General features: G+C 47.9%; 1 protein-coding gene across 5 annotated transcripts in view; it reads right to left on the minus strand.

The window, feature by feature from the left end:
• The window catches only part of EVC2 (EvC ciliary complex subunit 2), a 153,806-nt gene that overhangs the window by 33,992 nt on the left and 104,847 nt on the right, over nt 1–14,967 (minus strand). For all 5 annotated transcript variants that reach the window (XM_044945651.2, XM_044945649.2, XM_006044374.4 and 2 more), the window contains one exon: nt 9,223–9,345. In XM_044945651.2, the coding sequence (XP_044801586.2) occupies nt 9,223–9,345 (123 nt within the window). The remainder of the gene's footprint in view (nt 1–9,222; nt 9,346–14,967) is intronic.

Consider the following 14,967-nt stretch of genomic DNA (forward strand, 5'->3'; position numbering starts at 1 on the left):
ACAGGAAGAGAACCATCTGGAGGCTTTCCCAGTCTTTGTAGGTAGATGAATGGATTTTCCCTTCCAAAGAACCCTTTTTATTTTTCTCTCTCCCAAGCTTTATAAGGACCTGCACCATCAATTTTCTCTCTTGTCAGGTCATCTGAAAAAGCACATTATTCTCATGCTTAAGCTCCAGTCACTTTTGAAATGACAGGTATGTGAAGAGCTGCTGCTGACAGAAGCCGTTCCTGTTCCAGTCACCTCTGCATAATTGTCGAGGCTGCTGCAGAAACACACCAGGGTGCGTGGTTGACTGCAGGGCAGGAGTTTCACTCCTGATGAAGGGATTGCTAATGAAGTGTGCAAGCATGACATACTCTGAAACCTGGAAACAGTGAATGAATAATGAATGGGTGAATGGTTATGTGGCAGACACGGCAGTCAAACAGAGGGCATCGTTAAGACAATACCAGAAATCATGGGTAGGCAGAAAATACAGTCTTGCCATTTTCATTTATATTTGAATGTCCCTAAAGATATATATGAGGTCTCCTGCATTGCAGGCAGATTCTTTACCATCTGAGCCACCAGGGAAGCCCAAAGATACATATGAGAAATTTGTATATCAGTTCAGTTCAGCCACTCAGTTGTGTCTGATTCTTTGCGACCCCATGGACTGCAGCATGCAAGGCTTCCCTGTCTATCACCAATTCCCAGAGCTTGCTCAAACTCATGTCCATCGAATCGGTGATGCCATCCAACCATCTCATCCTCTGTCATCCCCTTCTCCTCCTGTCTTCAATCTTTCCCAGGATCAGGGTCTTTTCCAATGAGTCATTGCTTCACATCAGGTGGCCAAAGTAATGGAGCTTTAGCTTCAGCATCAACCCTTCCAACAAATAGTCCAGATTGATTTCCTTTAGGATTGACTGGCTTGATCTCCTTGCAGTCTGAGGGACTCTCAAGAGTCTTCTCCAATACCCCAGTTCAAAAGCATCAATTCCTCGGTGCTCAGCTTTCTTTATAGTCCAACTCTCACATCCATACATGACCACTGGAAAAACCATAGCTTTGACTAGACGGATATACTCTGTGCAAAACCAGCAAAAACAGAACACACCAAAGATGAACTGAAATAGTCTTCATTTCTGGATCTATAAAATAAAAATTGGCTAATAGAACAAAGAAATGAGCATCAAGAGACCTGTGCTTTAGGCTTTATTCTACCACTCCACAGCTATGCGATCTTGACCAAGCCTCTCAACCTTTCTGAGTTTCAGTATTCTTACCTGTGAAATGGAAATAGTAAAAGTTGCTCTACTTGATTTACTACAAAGGGGTGTGGGATACACACAGAGGTTCCAAGATCATCTGAAATATCAAGAGATTGAGAAGAACCTAAATGTCTTTTAACTGAGCATCAGTTAAGTCATGTAGGGTTCATTCATATCATGAAATGCTATACTGATGAAAAAAGCAATGAGGAAACTGTCATGTACTGATACGAAAAATCTTGAAATTCCAGTGTTAAGTAAAAAAGCAGAGATGATAGACAGATGATAGACAGACATAGAGGTGACAGACACAGATAGATAGATGAACATAGAGAGACAGATAATAGACAGATAGATAGATCTATTTCTGATAGCCAGAAAGTAAAAATGAGCCACAGAGTTTGTGCTATGTTTTCTACTCTGCTCTATGGATTGGCCCAGGCATTAAAGCAGGAGAAAGAAGCCACCTTCTCTGTCCTGGTCAAGGCATTCCACAAGTAAAACCTTGGCCAGAGGCCACTATGCGTGGCAGCCTTCCAGCCCTACAGACTGACCAACTGCCCCAAGCTCTTGAGAGTCTTCTGAAGTTCAAGGTGCATGTGTGCGTGCTAAGTTGCTTCAGTACTGTCCAACTCTCTCATGGACTATAGCCCACCAGGCTCCTCTGTCCATGGAATTCTCCAGGCAAGAATATTGGAGTAGGTTGCTGTGTCCTTCTCCCAGGTATTTTCCCAATCAAGGGATCAAACCTGTGTCTCTCATGTCTAAGCTGCATTGGCAGGTGGGTTCTTTACCACTAGCACCACCTGGGAAGCCCAAGGTAGATGCTCAAATGTCCCTTTACCAGTTAGGCACGTGCCTCCGAGCCACCCCCCTTGGTTGCCCTCCAGGAGATGGTAAGAGCACTGACATGATCAACCCCTGCAGAGAACAGCTCTGACCATCTATCAAACCCACATTGGAACCTTATTCTTGCCGAGGTGTCTGATGTTCCCAGAGATGAACCCAGCTCTTGATTGGGGCTGGGACTGCAACTTTACCTCCATCTCACACTTAGAAGCAGAAGGAAAAGAAGTGGAAAGTCTAAGACATGGCCCCCAACCCAAGAGCCAATGAGAGCAGAGGTCATGAGAGGAGGACCAACCAGCAGAGACCAACTTCCAGAACTACTAATGAATATATCCTGCAAAGGAGTTTCTACAAAGTGCCTAAATCCCGACAATGTTTCCCTATAAGGTCCAAGCTTCGCAGTGTAGCCTTCTAGGCCCCTCACGGTCCAGGTCCTGCCTGCCGCCTAGTGCTCCCTTCTCTGTATCTAACAGAAAATTCTCAGCCTTTCTGAGGACAAATAAAGCCACAAGTAAGCCTCAATAAATTCCAGACACATGTTATCATATACACTTTGTTCTCTAATACATACTAAGAGTAGAAACCAATAACAAAAGGATAAGTTCTCTTTCTCTTTCTTTTTTTGAAGGATCTGTTAAAATTAAAAATCAGTCACCAAAGAATAAGTTAAAAAGTCTGGCTCTGGCCATGGCAGAAGAACGGGAAACAAATCTACTCATGAACCAGATTTGCTTTCCCACAAGTAGATAATTTCCCTGGGGGTGGTGATGACTTCACCTTCCAATGCAGGGGGTGCGGGTTCCATCCCTGGTGGGGGAGTTAAGATGCCACATGCCTCACAGTTAGAAAACCAAAACAAAACAGAAGCAATATTGTAACCAATTCAATAAGGACTTTAAAAATGGTCCACATCAAACAAATCTTTTTAAAAAACTAGACAAATCACATGATGCAACAGTTTTCAGACTCAACAATAGGAAGCACAGGACTGGGATTCTTGAGAGGAAAGGAAATAGACAAAGGTGAGCCCCACGGCCGCCCCAGGTTTCAGCCTGAATGCAGTTCCTAGGACCCAAAAGGATGTAGCGGGAAACGCAGGGGGAGACCAGCAGTCTTGGTAGCTACAGAAAACAGAAGCAGAGTTTGGGAGGCCACTGTGTCTAGAATCTGTGGAGCAGAGTTCCAAGGAAGAGGGAGCTGCCCAGAGAGAGAAAGAGATCCAGAGATTTGCAGGAGTGACCTCAAAGCTCTGGCTGAGTACTGTGCATGCTTGAAAAACAAACCCATGCCAGGCTGGGGAAAGAACCATCAGAAATAAGAGGCAGAACCATTGCTGGAGCTCACACAGAGCTAGGAAGAGTTTGTGTTCCCAGTACCCAGAATGAAAGACCCCATAACACCCAACGCAGCAGGTCGAGTTCTAAGAAGGGTGTTGCCTCAGCGGGAATAACCTTAGCCCTCGACTAAAGCCAGCTCTGAACCCAGCCTAATAAGGCAAGTCTTGAAAGGACAAAATGAATCCCAATATATGTACATGTCAAAACTCCAACAGTAATAAAGAAAATACAAAAGCCAGTACCTAACATGTAAAATCTACAGTGTTTAGCATCCAATAAAAAATTACCATGCGTGCAAAGAAGCATGAAAATATGATTCATAATCTAGAGAAAAATCAACCAATGGAAATGAGAGAGTTGATGGAATAACCAGACAAGGACACAAACTGATAAGAAAAATAATTGAGGTGCAAAGATCAGAAGGGAGGTTACGAAACTGTGATTATTTGCATACAGGATGCATTACTATGGGTTTCTCAGGTGGTGCTAGTGGTAAGAACCTGCATGCCAGTGCAGGAGATGTAAGAGACGCTGGTTCGATCCCTGGGATCTCCTGGAGCTCCAGGAAGATCTCCTGGAGAAGGGAATGGCAACCCACTCCAGTATATTCTTGCCTGGGAAATCCCATGAACAGAGGAGCCTGGCAGGGTATAGTACATAGTATTGTAAAGAGTTGGATGTGAATGAAGCCACTTAGCACAAAAATTATTAGGCAAAAAATCAGTAGAATCAACAGATGCATGCTCACAACCATCCCAAGAGATAGGTGTGTCTGCCATCACACTTGAAAAATGAGCACACTAGGGAGAGCACAGGGTGGTTAAGCAACTTGTTCAAAGTCACACAGCTAGAAGGTGGCAGAGCTAGGATGTGGCCTCAGCAGTCTGGCTCTGGAGACAGAAGAAGGAAGTCTGGAAAGACTTTTAAAAATTGGTAAGACTTTTTCACAACAGTATCAAATAAGCCCCAAACATAATTAAAAATAGGTCATCATTCACAACTGCAACCAAACCTGTAACATATTTGGGAATCACCATAAGGAAAACACAAGACCTTAGGTATATGTGACCCTAGAATTTGGCACCTAAGCTTAAAGTATAAGGGAAAGCTAATGGGAACAGACATGCAGTGAAGGGGAGACTGGGACTGTCCCAAGCATATTGAGATGGAGGTTTGCCCTATATAATGGAAACAAATGGAAAGATCCTATTAAAGATCCTAAAAGAAGGTCTACATAAAATAAGAAACATTCCAACTTTTTGGAGAAGACAAGTCTCAAATGAGCCTCTAATTTTAGTTCAGCCTCAACAGAGATTTCTTTTGGAACTTGGTTCAGTTCAGTTCAGTTCAGTCGCTCAATCGTGTCTGACTCTTTGCGACCCCATGAATTGCATCACTCCAGGCCTCCTTGTCCATCACCAACTCCCAGGGTTCACTCAAACTCACGTCCATCGAGTCAGTGATGCCATCCAGCCATCTCATCCTGGGTCATCCCCTTCTCCTCCTGCCCCCAATCCCTCCCAGCATCAGAGTCTTTTCCAATGAGTCAACACTTCACATGAGGTGGCCAAAGTACTGGAGTTTCAGCTTCAGCATTATTCCTTCCAAAGAACACCCAGGGCTGATCTCCTTCAGAATGGACTGGTTGGATCTCCTTGCAGTCCAAGGGACTCTCAAGAGTCTTCTCCAACACCACAGTTCAAAAGTATCAATTCTTCAGCGCTCAGCTTTCTTCACAGTCCAACTCTCACATCCATACATGACTACTGGAAAAACCATAGCCTTGACTAGACGGACCTTTGTTGGCAATGTCTCTGCTTTTGAATATGCTATCTAGGTTGGTCATAACTTTCCTTCCAAGGAGTAAGCATCTTTTAATTTCTTGGCTGCAATCACCATCTGCAGTGATTTTGGAGCCCAGAAAAATAAAGTCTGACACTGTTTCCCTATCTATTTGCCACGAAGTGATGGGACCAGATGCCACGATCTTAGTTTTCTGAATGTTGAGCTTTAGGCCAACTTTTTCACTCTCCTCTTTCACTTTCATCAAGAACTTGGTTAACTTATTCTAAAATATACACCCTCCCCCCAAACATCCCCCAGGTTGAAAGTCTGCACCTGAGCATTTGTAATGAGCCCATCAGAAGGACCAGGTATCTGTGGAGGGTCATGGGTGTACTCCAGCCACCCTGGACAGCTCCTCTGACCAGCGTTAACACCTTACTCTGATAACCTCTCCACTGGACAGAAAAGGTGGCCAGGTAGGAGGCCAACATTCATCCCTCTGCTGGTCTCTCTTTTCCTCTCTGAATCAGTCACACAGCTCTTTCCAAAGGAGTTACACTCCCCTCATTCAAGGCAGAGCTCGGGGTAGTCAGGGGGGCTTTCATGTGAAAGCAAGAGGCAAACTTCTAAATGGTCCATGCACAAATTGCCTGCTCATCTAAAACTGTGAATGTCTCAAGAGCAGGATCCTAGAACGGGGCCATGCCCAGAGAAAAGGCCACAAAATGTTTCTTACAGGAGGAGGTGAAGGGACCGAGGAAAAGGGGAAAGCCAAGGAGGTCAAGGAAAAGAAGAAAGGTGGAAGCAAGGGAGGGGATTTCAGGAGGAGGATCAACCAATCCTGCTGGGAGATAGAAGCCTCCTTGCAGTCACTACAAGCCCAGCCCCGTGACAGGAAGGGCACAGGTGATGGAGACAGATGTGCCTTGTGGGAGCCCCAGCTCATCCCCTCCCTGATGGCGTGACCTTGGGTAATTCCCTCAGTCTTTCCAGACAGACAAGTCCCGACCAGGGACATAGCGATCTGGGGCTGAGGATGGGGGGATATCTGATGCAGATTCTCTTTAAGAAAGTGGGTGCCTGCCAGGTGCTCCCAGCCTGCTCTGCAGCCCCAGCCGTGAAGCCGTGGTCCCTCTGGGGACACCTGGGTGCCAGCCAGGCCAGGGCTTAACCATGGATCTTGGGGCAGTGGTCAACAATCCCCCTTGCTCCATTTTGACAGCTGCACGAGCTTAGAGGGGCTTCCCAGTGCTGAAACAAGATCAAACAACTCTCAGCTGTTGGCATACCACACCACCCCCACCCCCGCCCAAGCGCTGTCATTTCTCCGCAATTACCCTGCAAATAAAAAATCTGAACAACGGCCGCTTGGATGTTGAGATGCAGCCGGTCAATTTTGGGAGGAACATCAAAGCCGTGGACTGGGGAGTGCCTATTTTACTGGCGCTTGCCGCAGTGTAACAGCCATTTGTGAAGATGGCCTGTCGTGAAAAGGTCACAGCTGACAAGTGACTCTTGGCTGCCTTTCTCTGTGAGCCTGGGATCGGGTGGTCTATGAGCTGCTCCATCACTGGGAGAAATGGGCACGGAGCCCACTCCAAAGGGAAAAAGCACCTTCCAGCCCACTGCTCCTCACAAACTGGGGGGCTATTACTGTCGCTCTCTGTATTTAACAGATGTGGGAGCCAAAGCATGCTCATCCAACATTGCACAACTGCAGGATATAACCATGTTCCATGACAATATTCCCTGTCGGCCCTGAAGACGAAGATGAGATACAGCTTTAAAATGTCGGGCCCACCACTTCCTGGTTACAGAAACCCAGGTGAACTCAGTTGGAGACTCAGTTTCCACATCTGTAAAATAGGAATATGGATCATTCCTATTTCTGAGGGAAGTCAGGAGGGGTAAAGCCTATGGAATGAGTGAGAAACAGGTTAGAATGGTGGATGTACGTGGGGTCAGGGGAACTCAGGGAAGGTGGGCTGCTGTGTCTGGCTCAGGGAACCTGGGGAACTTCTAACCCCATCCTTCACTGTCTCTATCCTCCTTCTTCGGTGCTGATGAGACTCGGCCTGTCTTCCCAGCCAACACTTGAGATCTTTCCACCACAAATCTGCTCCCACACCCCCTGGATAGACCCCAGACTCCAGCAAACCAGCCTTTACATGGGGCTACAGGCTCTCTGGGCTCCTCCAAACCTGCACTGTGTCCTTGGCTATGGCTCAGGCCACCCATTACTCCCACCAAACCAAACCCTAACTTATCCTTCTCTGACAATATCCACCTTATGTCTGACGTGCATGCATGCATGCTAAGTCGCTTCAGTAATGTCTGACTTTTTTGGACCCTATGGACTGTAACTTGCCAGGCTCCTCTGTCCATGGGATTCTCCAGGCAAGAACATGGAGTGGGTTGCCATGCTCTCCTCCAGGGGATCTTCCCAACCCAGGAATCAAACTCAAGTCTCCCGCAGCTGCTGCATTGCAGGCAGATTCTTTTACCACCGAGCCACTGGGGAAGCCCCCTTAAATCTGACAGTGGGTCCCAAACCAGTGTGCGCTGGGGGAAATGTCTTGCCATGCCTGCCATGTTGCTAGTTCCTCCATGTAGTCCCTGCCCCCTCCACCCCTTTCCTGGTCCCCTCCTGGGTGAACTGGGAATCCACTGGGCAGGCTTGGCTCAGCTCTGCTCTGGAGCCCCATTCCTGCTCCTCCAGGAAGCCTGCCCCCAGGACACCCCAGGGATGCCTCAGATTGGTCCGTTTAATTCTGGGGTGCTTAGCAAGCCCATTTGGCTCTCATATAATTTCTAGTTTCTGAATTAGCCTTGAACAGTAAGACAGATGGTATTTCTACCTGTACCTGCCTTAGTCTTTGTCTCATGTCTCAGTTTTACATAGCACACGAGTGGGAATAAGGGTGTTACCGCTTGGTCTCAGGGAACATCAGCAACCTGGCACACCGGGAAGGGGCCTGACTTTGCCCAGAGCAGATGCTATGGCTCTTTGCCAGATGATGCATATGTGTTCTGAGAAATACAGTTAAGAAATAATAATAATTTTAAAACTTAGGCAAACGACCTGTGGGACAGAAGGTAGGAACAAAAACAGCAGCTCTAGAATATGGTCCATACATCCATTCACTGACACACTCCTCCAAGGGCCTGCCCTTACTGGGGGAGGTGGCAGGCACCCCAGCAGTGACAGCGTGGTGTTGACTCCTAAACCTCACCTCCTCAGAGACGCCTGACCTGACCCTCCCACCCGTGCTGATTCCACTTCCCTCTCACCATCCCCCTGCCCCATCACTATCACAGCATCCTACTCATTTCTTTAATGGCGCTGACCATAGTCGTGCATTTTAAGGGCTTTCTGTCTAGAATATGCACCTCTGAGAGCAGGGACCACCCAAGGGATCATGGTCCCTTCAGCATCCCAGTGGATGAAGGCACAGCATGAGGCATGCTAGGACAGGAAAGGGAGCTGGTGGGGGTGGGGCGGGGGAGGGGTGAGAGGGAAAGCAGGTGTTCCAGGAAGGCTTCCTGGAAGAAGGGACAGCTGAGGACAAAGTTGACTTGTTCAGGTAAAGAAAGGCGGAAAGGCAAACCCAGGAAGAGGGAAGGACAGATGAGCAGCATGTGGTCGTACATGGTATGCAGACAAACCAAAGCCTCGCTGGGGAGATGAGGAAAGGGGGCTGGAGAGGGAGGTCAGGTTGCAGGCAAGATATAGGGGGAGACAGAGGGAAACAGCACAAGTGAACCCCTCAGCACCAAGCCAGGTCACCACTGAGACCTCTGGGTGGAGAAGTGGAGGAAAAGCGTTCCAGGCAGATGGACCAGGAGGAAAGGCACGGTGGCAGGGGTGGTGCCCACGTGCAGGAGCACGGCGTGAAAGCCAGGTGCAGGATGGAGGTGGACACTCACAGCCCCTGAGGGCTCTGTGTGCCCTCAAACCGGGCAGCGGCCAGCCCTGTGATGAATGAAACACTGACCTTTTCAACCAGGTCTTCAGGAGCCTGTTCCTCGAACAGCTGAATTTTATCTTCAATGCATTTCTTCAAAAGGTCTATCTTGCTTCTGCTCTTGGAGCGTGGCTTTCTGGCCTTGGACTGTGGCTGGAGTGGGGAGAAAACATGGGTGAGAAAGTGATCAGCAGCAGGCGGGTGCAGCCCTCGATCTCCTCAAGCCCAGAGAGACTCCTGCAGCTCTCTGCAGCGCACAGCTGTCTTAGCCGGAGAGGGGTGGAGAGATGAAGCCTTTCCTGGAAGGAGCTCCGGTCACTGGCCTTTGGTCTTGGCATACTCTGGGGGCTCGTCCCACCAAGGGGAGGAGAAGGTTGCCTGTGGGCAGCACCGGAGCTTTGCAGATGGACAAAGACACTCTCAGAGGTTCAGAGAGCGCCATGAAGACCAGGCGATGGAATGAGCGTGCTGGCTGTTATCTCATGTTGGGTGGACGGGGACACGTCTGCAGAGGTGAATGGCTGCTGAGGACATCTGCATGCATCCATTCAAGGAAGCACTGTGCTTGAGGGCCAGGGCAGGGGGTGTTGACAGAGACCATCCTCCTAGAACAGCAATCTGCACACCCTGCACACACATACTAGCTGCTCCCAAATGTGAGGAAGTGACACTGCAGCTGAGCCTGGCAGGACAAGGTGTCAGGAGTGTGAAAATCTGGGAACAGACCCCAAAGATCTGAAGCCCATAGCAAATGTGAGAGGGATTAAGGAAGAGGTCGTGGGTGCCCAGTAAACTGATATTCAAAAAATGAATGAATAAGTGTAGCAGAGGCTACAATCTTTGAGCCTCGTTTCCATACCTATAAAATGGAGATAATAGCGCCTACCTCACAGGATTACTGCCAAAACAAAACACAATGTAACATAAGTGTTAGTCACTTAGTCGTGTCTGACTCTTTGTGACCCCATGGCTCCTCTGTCCATGGGCTTCTCCAGGCAAGAATACTGGAGTGGGTAGCCATTCCCTTCTCCAGGGGATCTTCCCAGCCCAGGGATCAAACCCAGGTCTCCTGCATTGCAGGTGGATTCTTTACTGAGCCAGCCGGGGAAGCCCTAAACCACATAAACGTAACAACATAATACAACATATGAAACACAACAATGTAACACAATACAGTACACATAACACAATGCAATATAACACCAACAGGCTATATATGACATAGCAGAGTTCTGTGACGACAGAAGGCACGTAACATGAGAATGTGACAACAGGGCATGACATAACACAGCAAAACAGCCCAGTGCAGCACAGCCTGATGCAGCACAACCAACACAACGTCACACACCCCACCTAAGAGGCTCAGAGCAACATGTGGTCAGTGAGCCATCCCACGAGGTCAGTAAGCCTCCCACGAGGGCTGGTGCTTTGCGCTCCCTGGCTCACATGCCCACCCTTGCTCCTGTCTTTCATTGCCATGAGCTCCCAGAGCCTGCTCTCAACCTGGACTCAGGTCTGCCCACCAGTCGTCACCCTGACTCTCATGACCATGGTGATAATACTAGAGGGGACCAGCATGTCCTCAGGGCTTGCCCTAGCCCACTCAGAGGAGGCAAGCACCTAAAGGATAATTCACTCCATTGGACAGAGAAGGAGACTGAGGCCAGGAGAACAGAATCAGTGGCCTCAGCCACATCACAGGAGCCCTGAGAACTCGACAGTGAGCCTCCAGACCCCTGAGCCCAATGTCTTTAAGCACTCAGGCTGGGCTCACTAACTCCATGAGTGAACTACAGTTTTTATCTCCTGTTCTAAAGGAGGTGAGACCACACAAAAGAAGGAAATTGTGAGTCAGGGCCTCTGAGGAACAGAGCTGGCCTGGAGGGTAAGATCCTGAAACCTAGAGCGAGGATTGGCACTGGGACAGGGTGAAGCCAGAGTGGGGTGGAGGGTCTGATCATGTACACCTCTCTCAGTGCCCATGTGCTGTGATGTCAAGTCGGTTGACCTTAGAATGGGTACTGACATGAGGGAAATGGGAAAATGCTACAAATCAGGAACAATGAACTTCCATCCAGAGTCAGTTTACCAGCACATGGCTCATCAAGGGTCAGATTAGGTGGAGACCACAGTAGAGACCTTGAGACCACAGTAGAACTTGTATCCTAGCAGAAAGTGCCAAGGAAAGGCTTGAAGGAAGAGGAGGGAGCAATCTGACTTACATGTCTGTAAGAGTTTACGAGAGCCTCAGACACTGGTGTGGTCACTCATCTAGAGCCAGACATCCAGGATGTGAAGTCAAGTGGGCCTTAGGAAGCATCACTATGAACAAAGCTAGTGGAGGTGATAGAATTTCCATGGAGCTATTCCAAACCCTGAAAGATGATGCTGTGAAAGTGCTGCACTCAATATGCCAGCAAATTTGGAAAATTCAGCAGTGGCCACAGGACTGGAACAGGTCAGTTTTCATTCCAATTCCAAAGAAAGGCAATGCCAAAGAATGCTCAAACTACCGCACAATTGCACTCATCTCACACGCTACTAAAGTAATGCTTAAAAGTCTCCAAGCCAGGCTTCAGCAATATGTGAACCGTGAACTTCCTGATGTTCAAGCTGGTTTTAGAAAAGGCAGAGGAACCAGAGATCAAATTGCCAACATCCACTGGATCATGGAAAAAGCAAGAGAGTTCCAGAAAAACATCTACTTCTGCTTTATTGACTATGCCAAAGCCTTTGACTGTGTGGATCACAATAAACTGTGGAAAATTCTGGAAGAGATGGGAATACCAGAGCACCTGACCTGCCTCTTGAGAAACCTGTATGCAGGTCAGGAAGCAAGAGTTAGAACTGGACATGGAACAACAGACTGGTTCCAAATAGGAAAAGGAGTCCACCAAGGCTGTATATTGTCACCCTGCTTATTTAACTTCTATGCAGAGTACATCATGAGAAACGCTGGACTGGAAGAAGCACAAGCTGGAATCAAGATTGCCGGGAGAAATATCAATAACCTCAGATATGCAGATGACACCACCCTTATGGCAGAAAGTGAAGAAGAACTAAAGAGCCTCTTGATGAAAGTGAAAGAGGAAAGTGAAAAGGTTGGCTTAAAGCTTAACATTCAGAAAACGAAGATCATGGCATTCAGTCCCATCATTTCATGGCAAATAGATGGGGAAACAGTGGAAACAATGGCTGACTTTATTTTTCTGGGCTCCAAAATCACTGCAGATGGTGATTGCAGCCATGAAGTTAAAAGACGCTTACTCCTTGGAAGGAAAGTTATGACCAACCTGCTGCTGCTGCTAAGTCAGTTCAGTCATGTCCGACTCTGTGTGACCCCATAGACAGCAGCCCACTAGGCTTCCCCGTCCCTGGGATTCTCCAGGCAAGAACACTGGAGTGGGTTGCCATTTCCTTCTCCAACGCATGAAAGTGAAAAGTGAAAGTGAAGTCGCTCAGTCGTGTCCGACTCTGTGCGACCGCATGGACTGCAGCCCACCAGGCTCCTCCATCCATGGGATTTTCTAGGCAAGAGTACTGGAGTGGGGTGCCATTGCCTTCTCCGATGACCAACCTAGACAGCATATTAAAAAGCAAAGACATTACTTTGCCAACAAAGGTCCGTCTAGTCAAGGCTATGGTTTTTCCAGTGGTCATATATAGATGTGAGAGTTGGACCATAAAGAAAGCTAAGCACCGAAGAATTGACGCTTTTGAACTGTGGTGTTGGAGAAGACTCTTGAGGGTCCCTTGGACAGCAAGGAGATCCAACCAGTCCATCTTAAAGGAGATCAGTCCTGTGTGTTCATTGGAAGGACTGATGTTGAAGCTGAAACTCCAATACTTTGGCCACCTGATGCAAAGAACTGACTCATTTGAAAAGACCCTGATGCTGGGAAAGACCGAAGGCAGGAGAAGAAGGGGATGACAGAGGATGAGATGGCTGGATGGCATCACCGACCCGATGGACATGAATTTGAACACACTCCAGGAGATGGTGAAGGACAGGGAAGCCTGGTGCACTGCAGTGCATGGGGCCATAAAGAGTCAGACACAACTTCGGGACTGAACAATCCCCACAGTAATCTTCCTTATACTCAATTTAGATGAAAAAATGATGGATAAGAAAAATAAGATAAAATAAGAATAAAAAATCTTTTAGGTGCGAGCTCCCAGCTTGCTTGCCTGCAGGATAACTCACCCACACCCCCAGGCTGGCAGGGGAGGAGGGCCTGGCGATGGACTGGCTCCTGGGGGTGCCCTCCCAGGTGTGCCCGCCATGATGCTCTTCTCATGGTGCTGCTGGTGAAGACAGCCAGGCTCAGCCAACCGCAGGCTTCATCCCTCACCTCCACCCGTGCATCTCTACAGGGTTTCCAGGGACCAACCTTAGGCCCAGGGCAGATGCTCTGCCCCTCTGGGACACAAGGCCAATTCACTTTCAAAATCCAGAACTTTGAACAGCTTACAGTCAGACAGTTAATTCCTGCTGGGATCAGCCCTTCAGTCCTTGGTCCAGCTCAAAAGCAGGGGAAACACACTTCAGTTCAGTTACGTGGATATATATATATATTTTTTAACTCACTCTTCCAAAACCTTTTACACATTTTTGGGTATAACCTGTCCCTAACTCTGTAAGTATCACCATTTTATGTATCTTGCAACATTCTAATAAGAGAAATAGAAAAAAAAAAAGCCCTTCAAAAAAAAACCATAACGTTTTTGAAAAACTATTTTCATGTATTTATTTATTTAGGCTGTGCTGCAGAGCCTCTGGGATCTTAGTTCCCCAACCAGGAATGGAACCCAGGGCCCCTGCAGTGGAAGCATAGAGTTCTAACCACTGGACTGCCAGGGAATTCTCAACCCACTATTTTTTTTTAATGTGCATACTAAGTCATCGTGTCCAACTCTTTGTCACCCTGTGGACTGTAGCCCACCAGGCCCCCCTGTCTGTGGAATTTTCTAGGCAAGAATACTGGAGTGTGCTGCCATTTCCTTCTCCAGGGGATCTTCACGACCCAGGGACTGAACCTGAGTCGTCTGTGTCTGCTGCATCAGCAGGCAATTTTTCACCGCTAGTGCCACCCGGGAAGCCCTTTTTTTTTTAATGTGAAACGATGTAAAATCTTCCAAGTTGGTTCTGTTCACTGATTTTATTCAGAAAGGATGTGGCTGATTTTTTTTCTCCTCCTCAAGGAGAAGCACCGGGTTTAAAGTCAGAAAGCACCAGCTCCAAGACCAGTCCTTCTACTCTGTCCTACCTCAGTCAATTAATTCCCTTTTCCTCTCGGTCAGTTTTCTCATCTGTAACATGAGGACAGAACACCTACTCCCAGCCCTGCTGTTAACCACAGCTGAGTTAACAGAAGTGTAAGTGATGTGAAATGCTTTCAACATCAATGTGATATCACCTCAAGGGAAGTCCCCCACATTCTGCCCACATCTGCTGGTTGGTTGGTTCAGTCAATAACACTCACTGCACACCTACTAAGCGCCAGGCACATTCTAGATGCTGGGATGGAGTGGTGAATGGGAACTACAAACACGGAGCTTGTTGGTGGGGGCTGGTGCACAGACCATGAGTACATTGAGTAACCAGGACATTTCAAATCACGATCAATTCTACGAAGAAGCAAGAGCACAGCATTCTGAAGGATGCTTGAGGAGGTGATGACTTTGGATAGTGCTCAGGGAGGACCTCTGTGTAGATGACATCTGAACTGAGATGTGAAGAAACAGCAAAGAGTTGGCCCTGTGATGTTCCTGGCA

Source organism: Bubalus bubalis, chromosome 7 (assembly GCF_019923935.1).
Source record: "Bubalus bubalis isolate 160015118507 breed Murrah chromosome 7, NDDB_SH_1, whole genome shotgun sequence".
Lineage (NCBI taxonomy): Eukaryota > Metazoa > Chordata > Mammalia > Artiodactyla > Bovidae > Bubalus > Bubalus bubalis.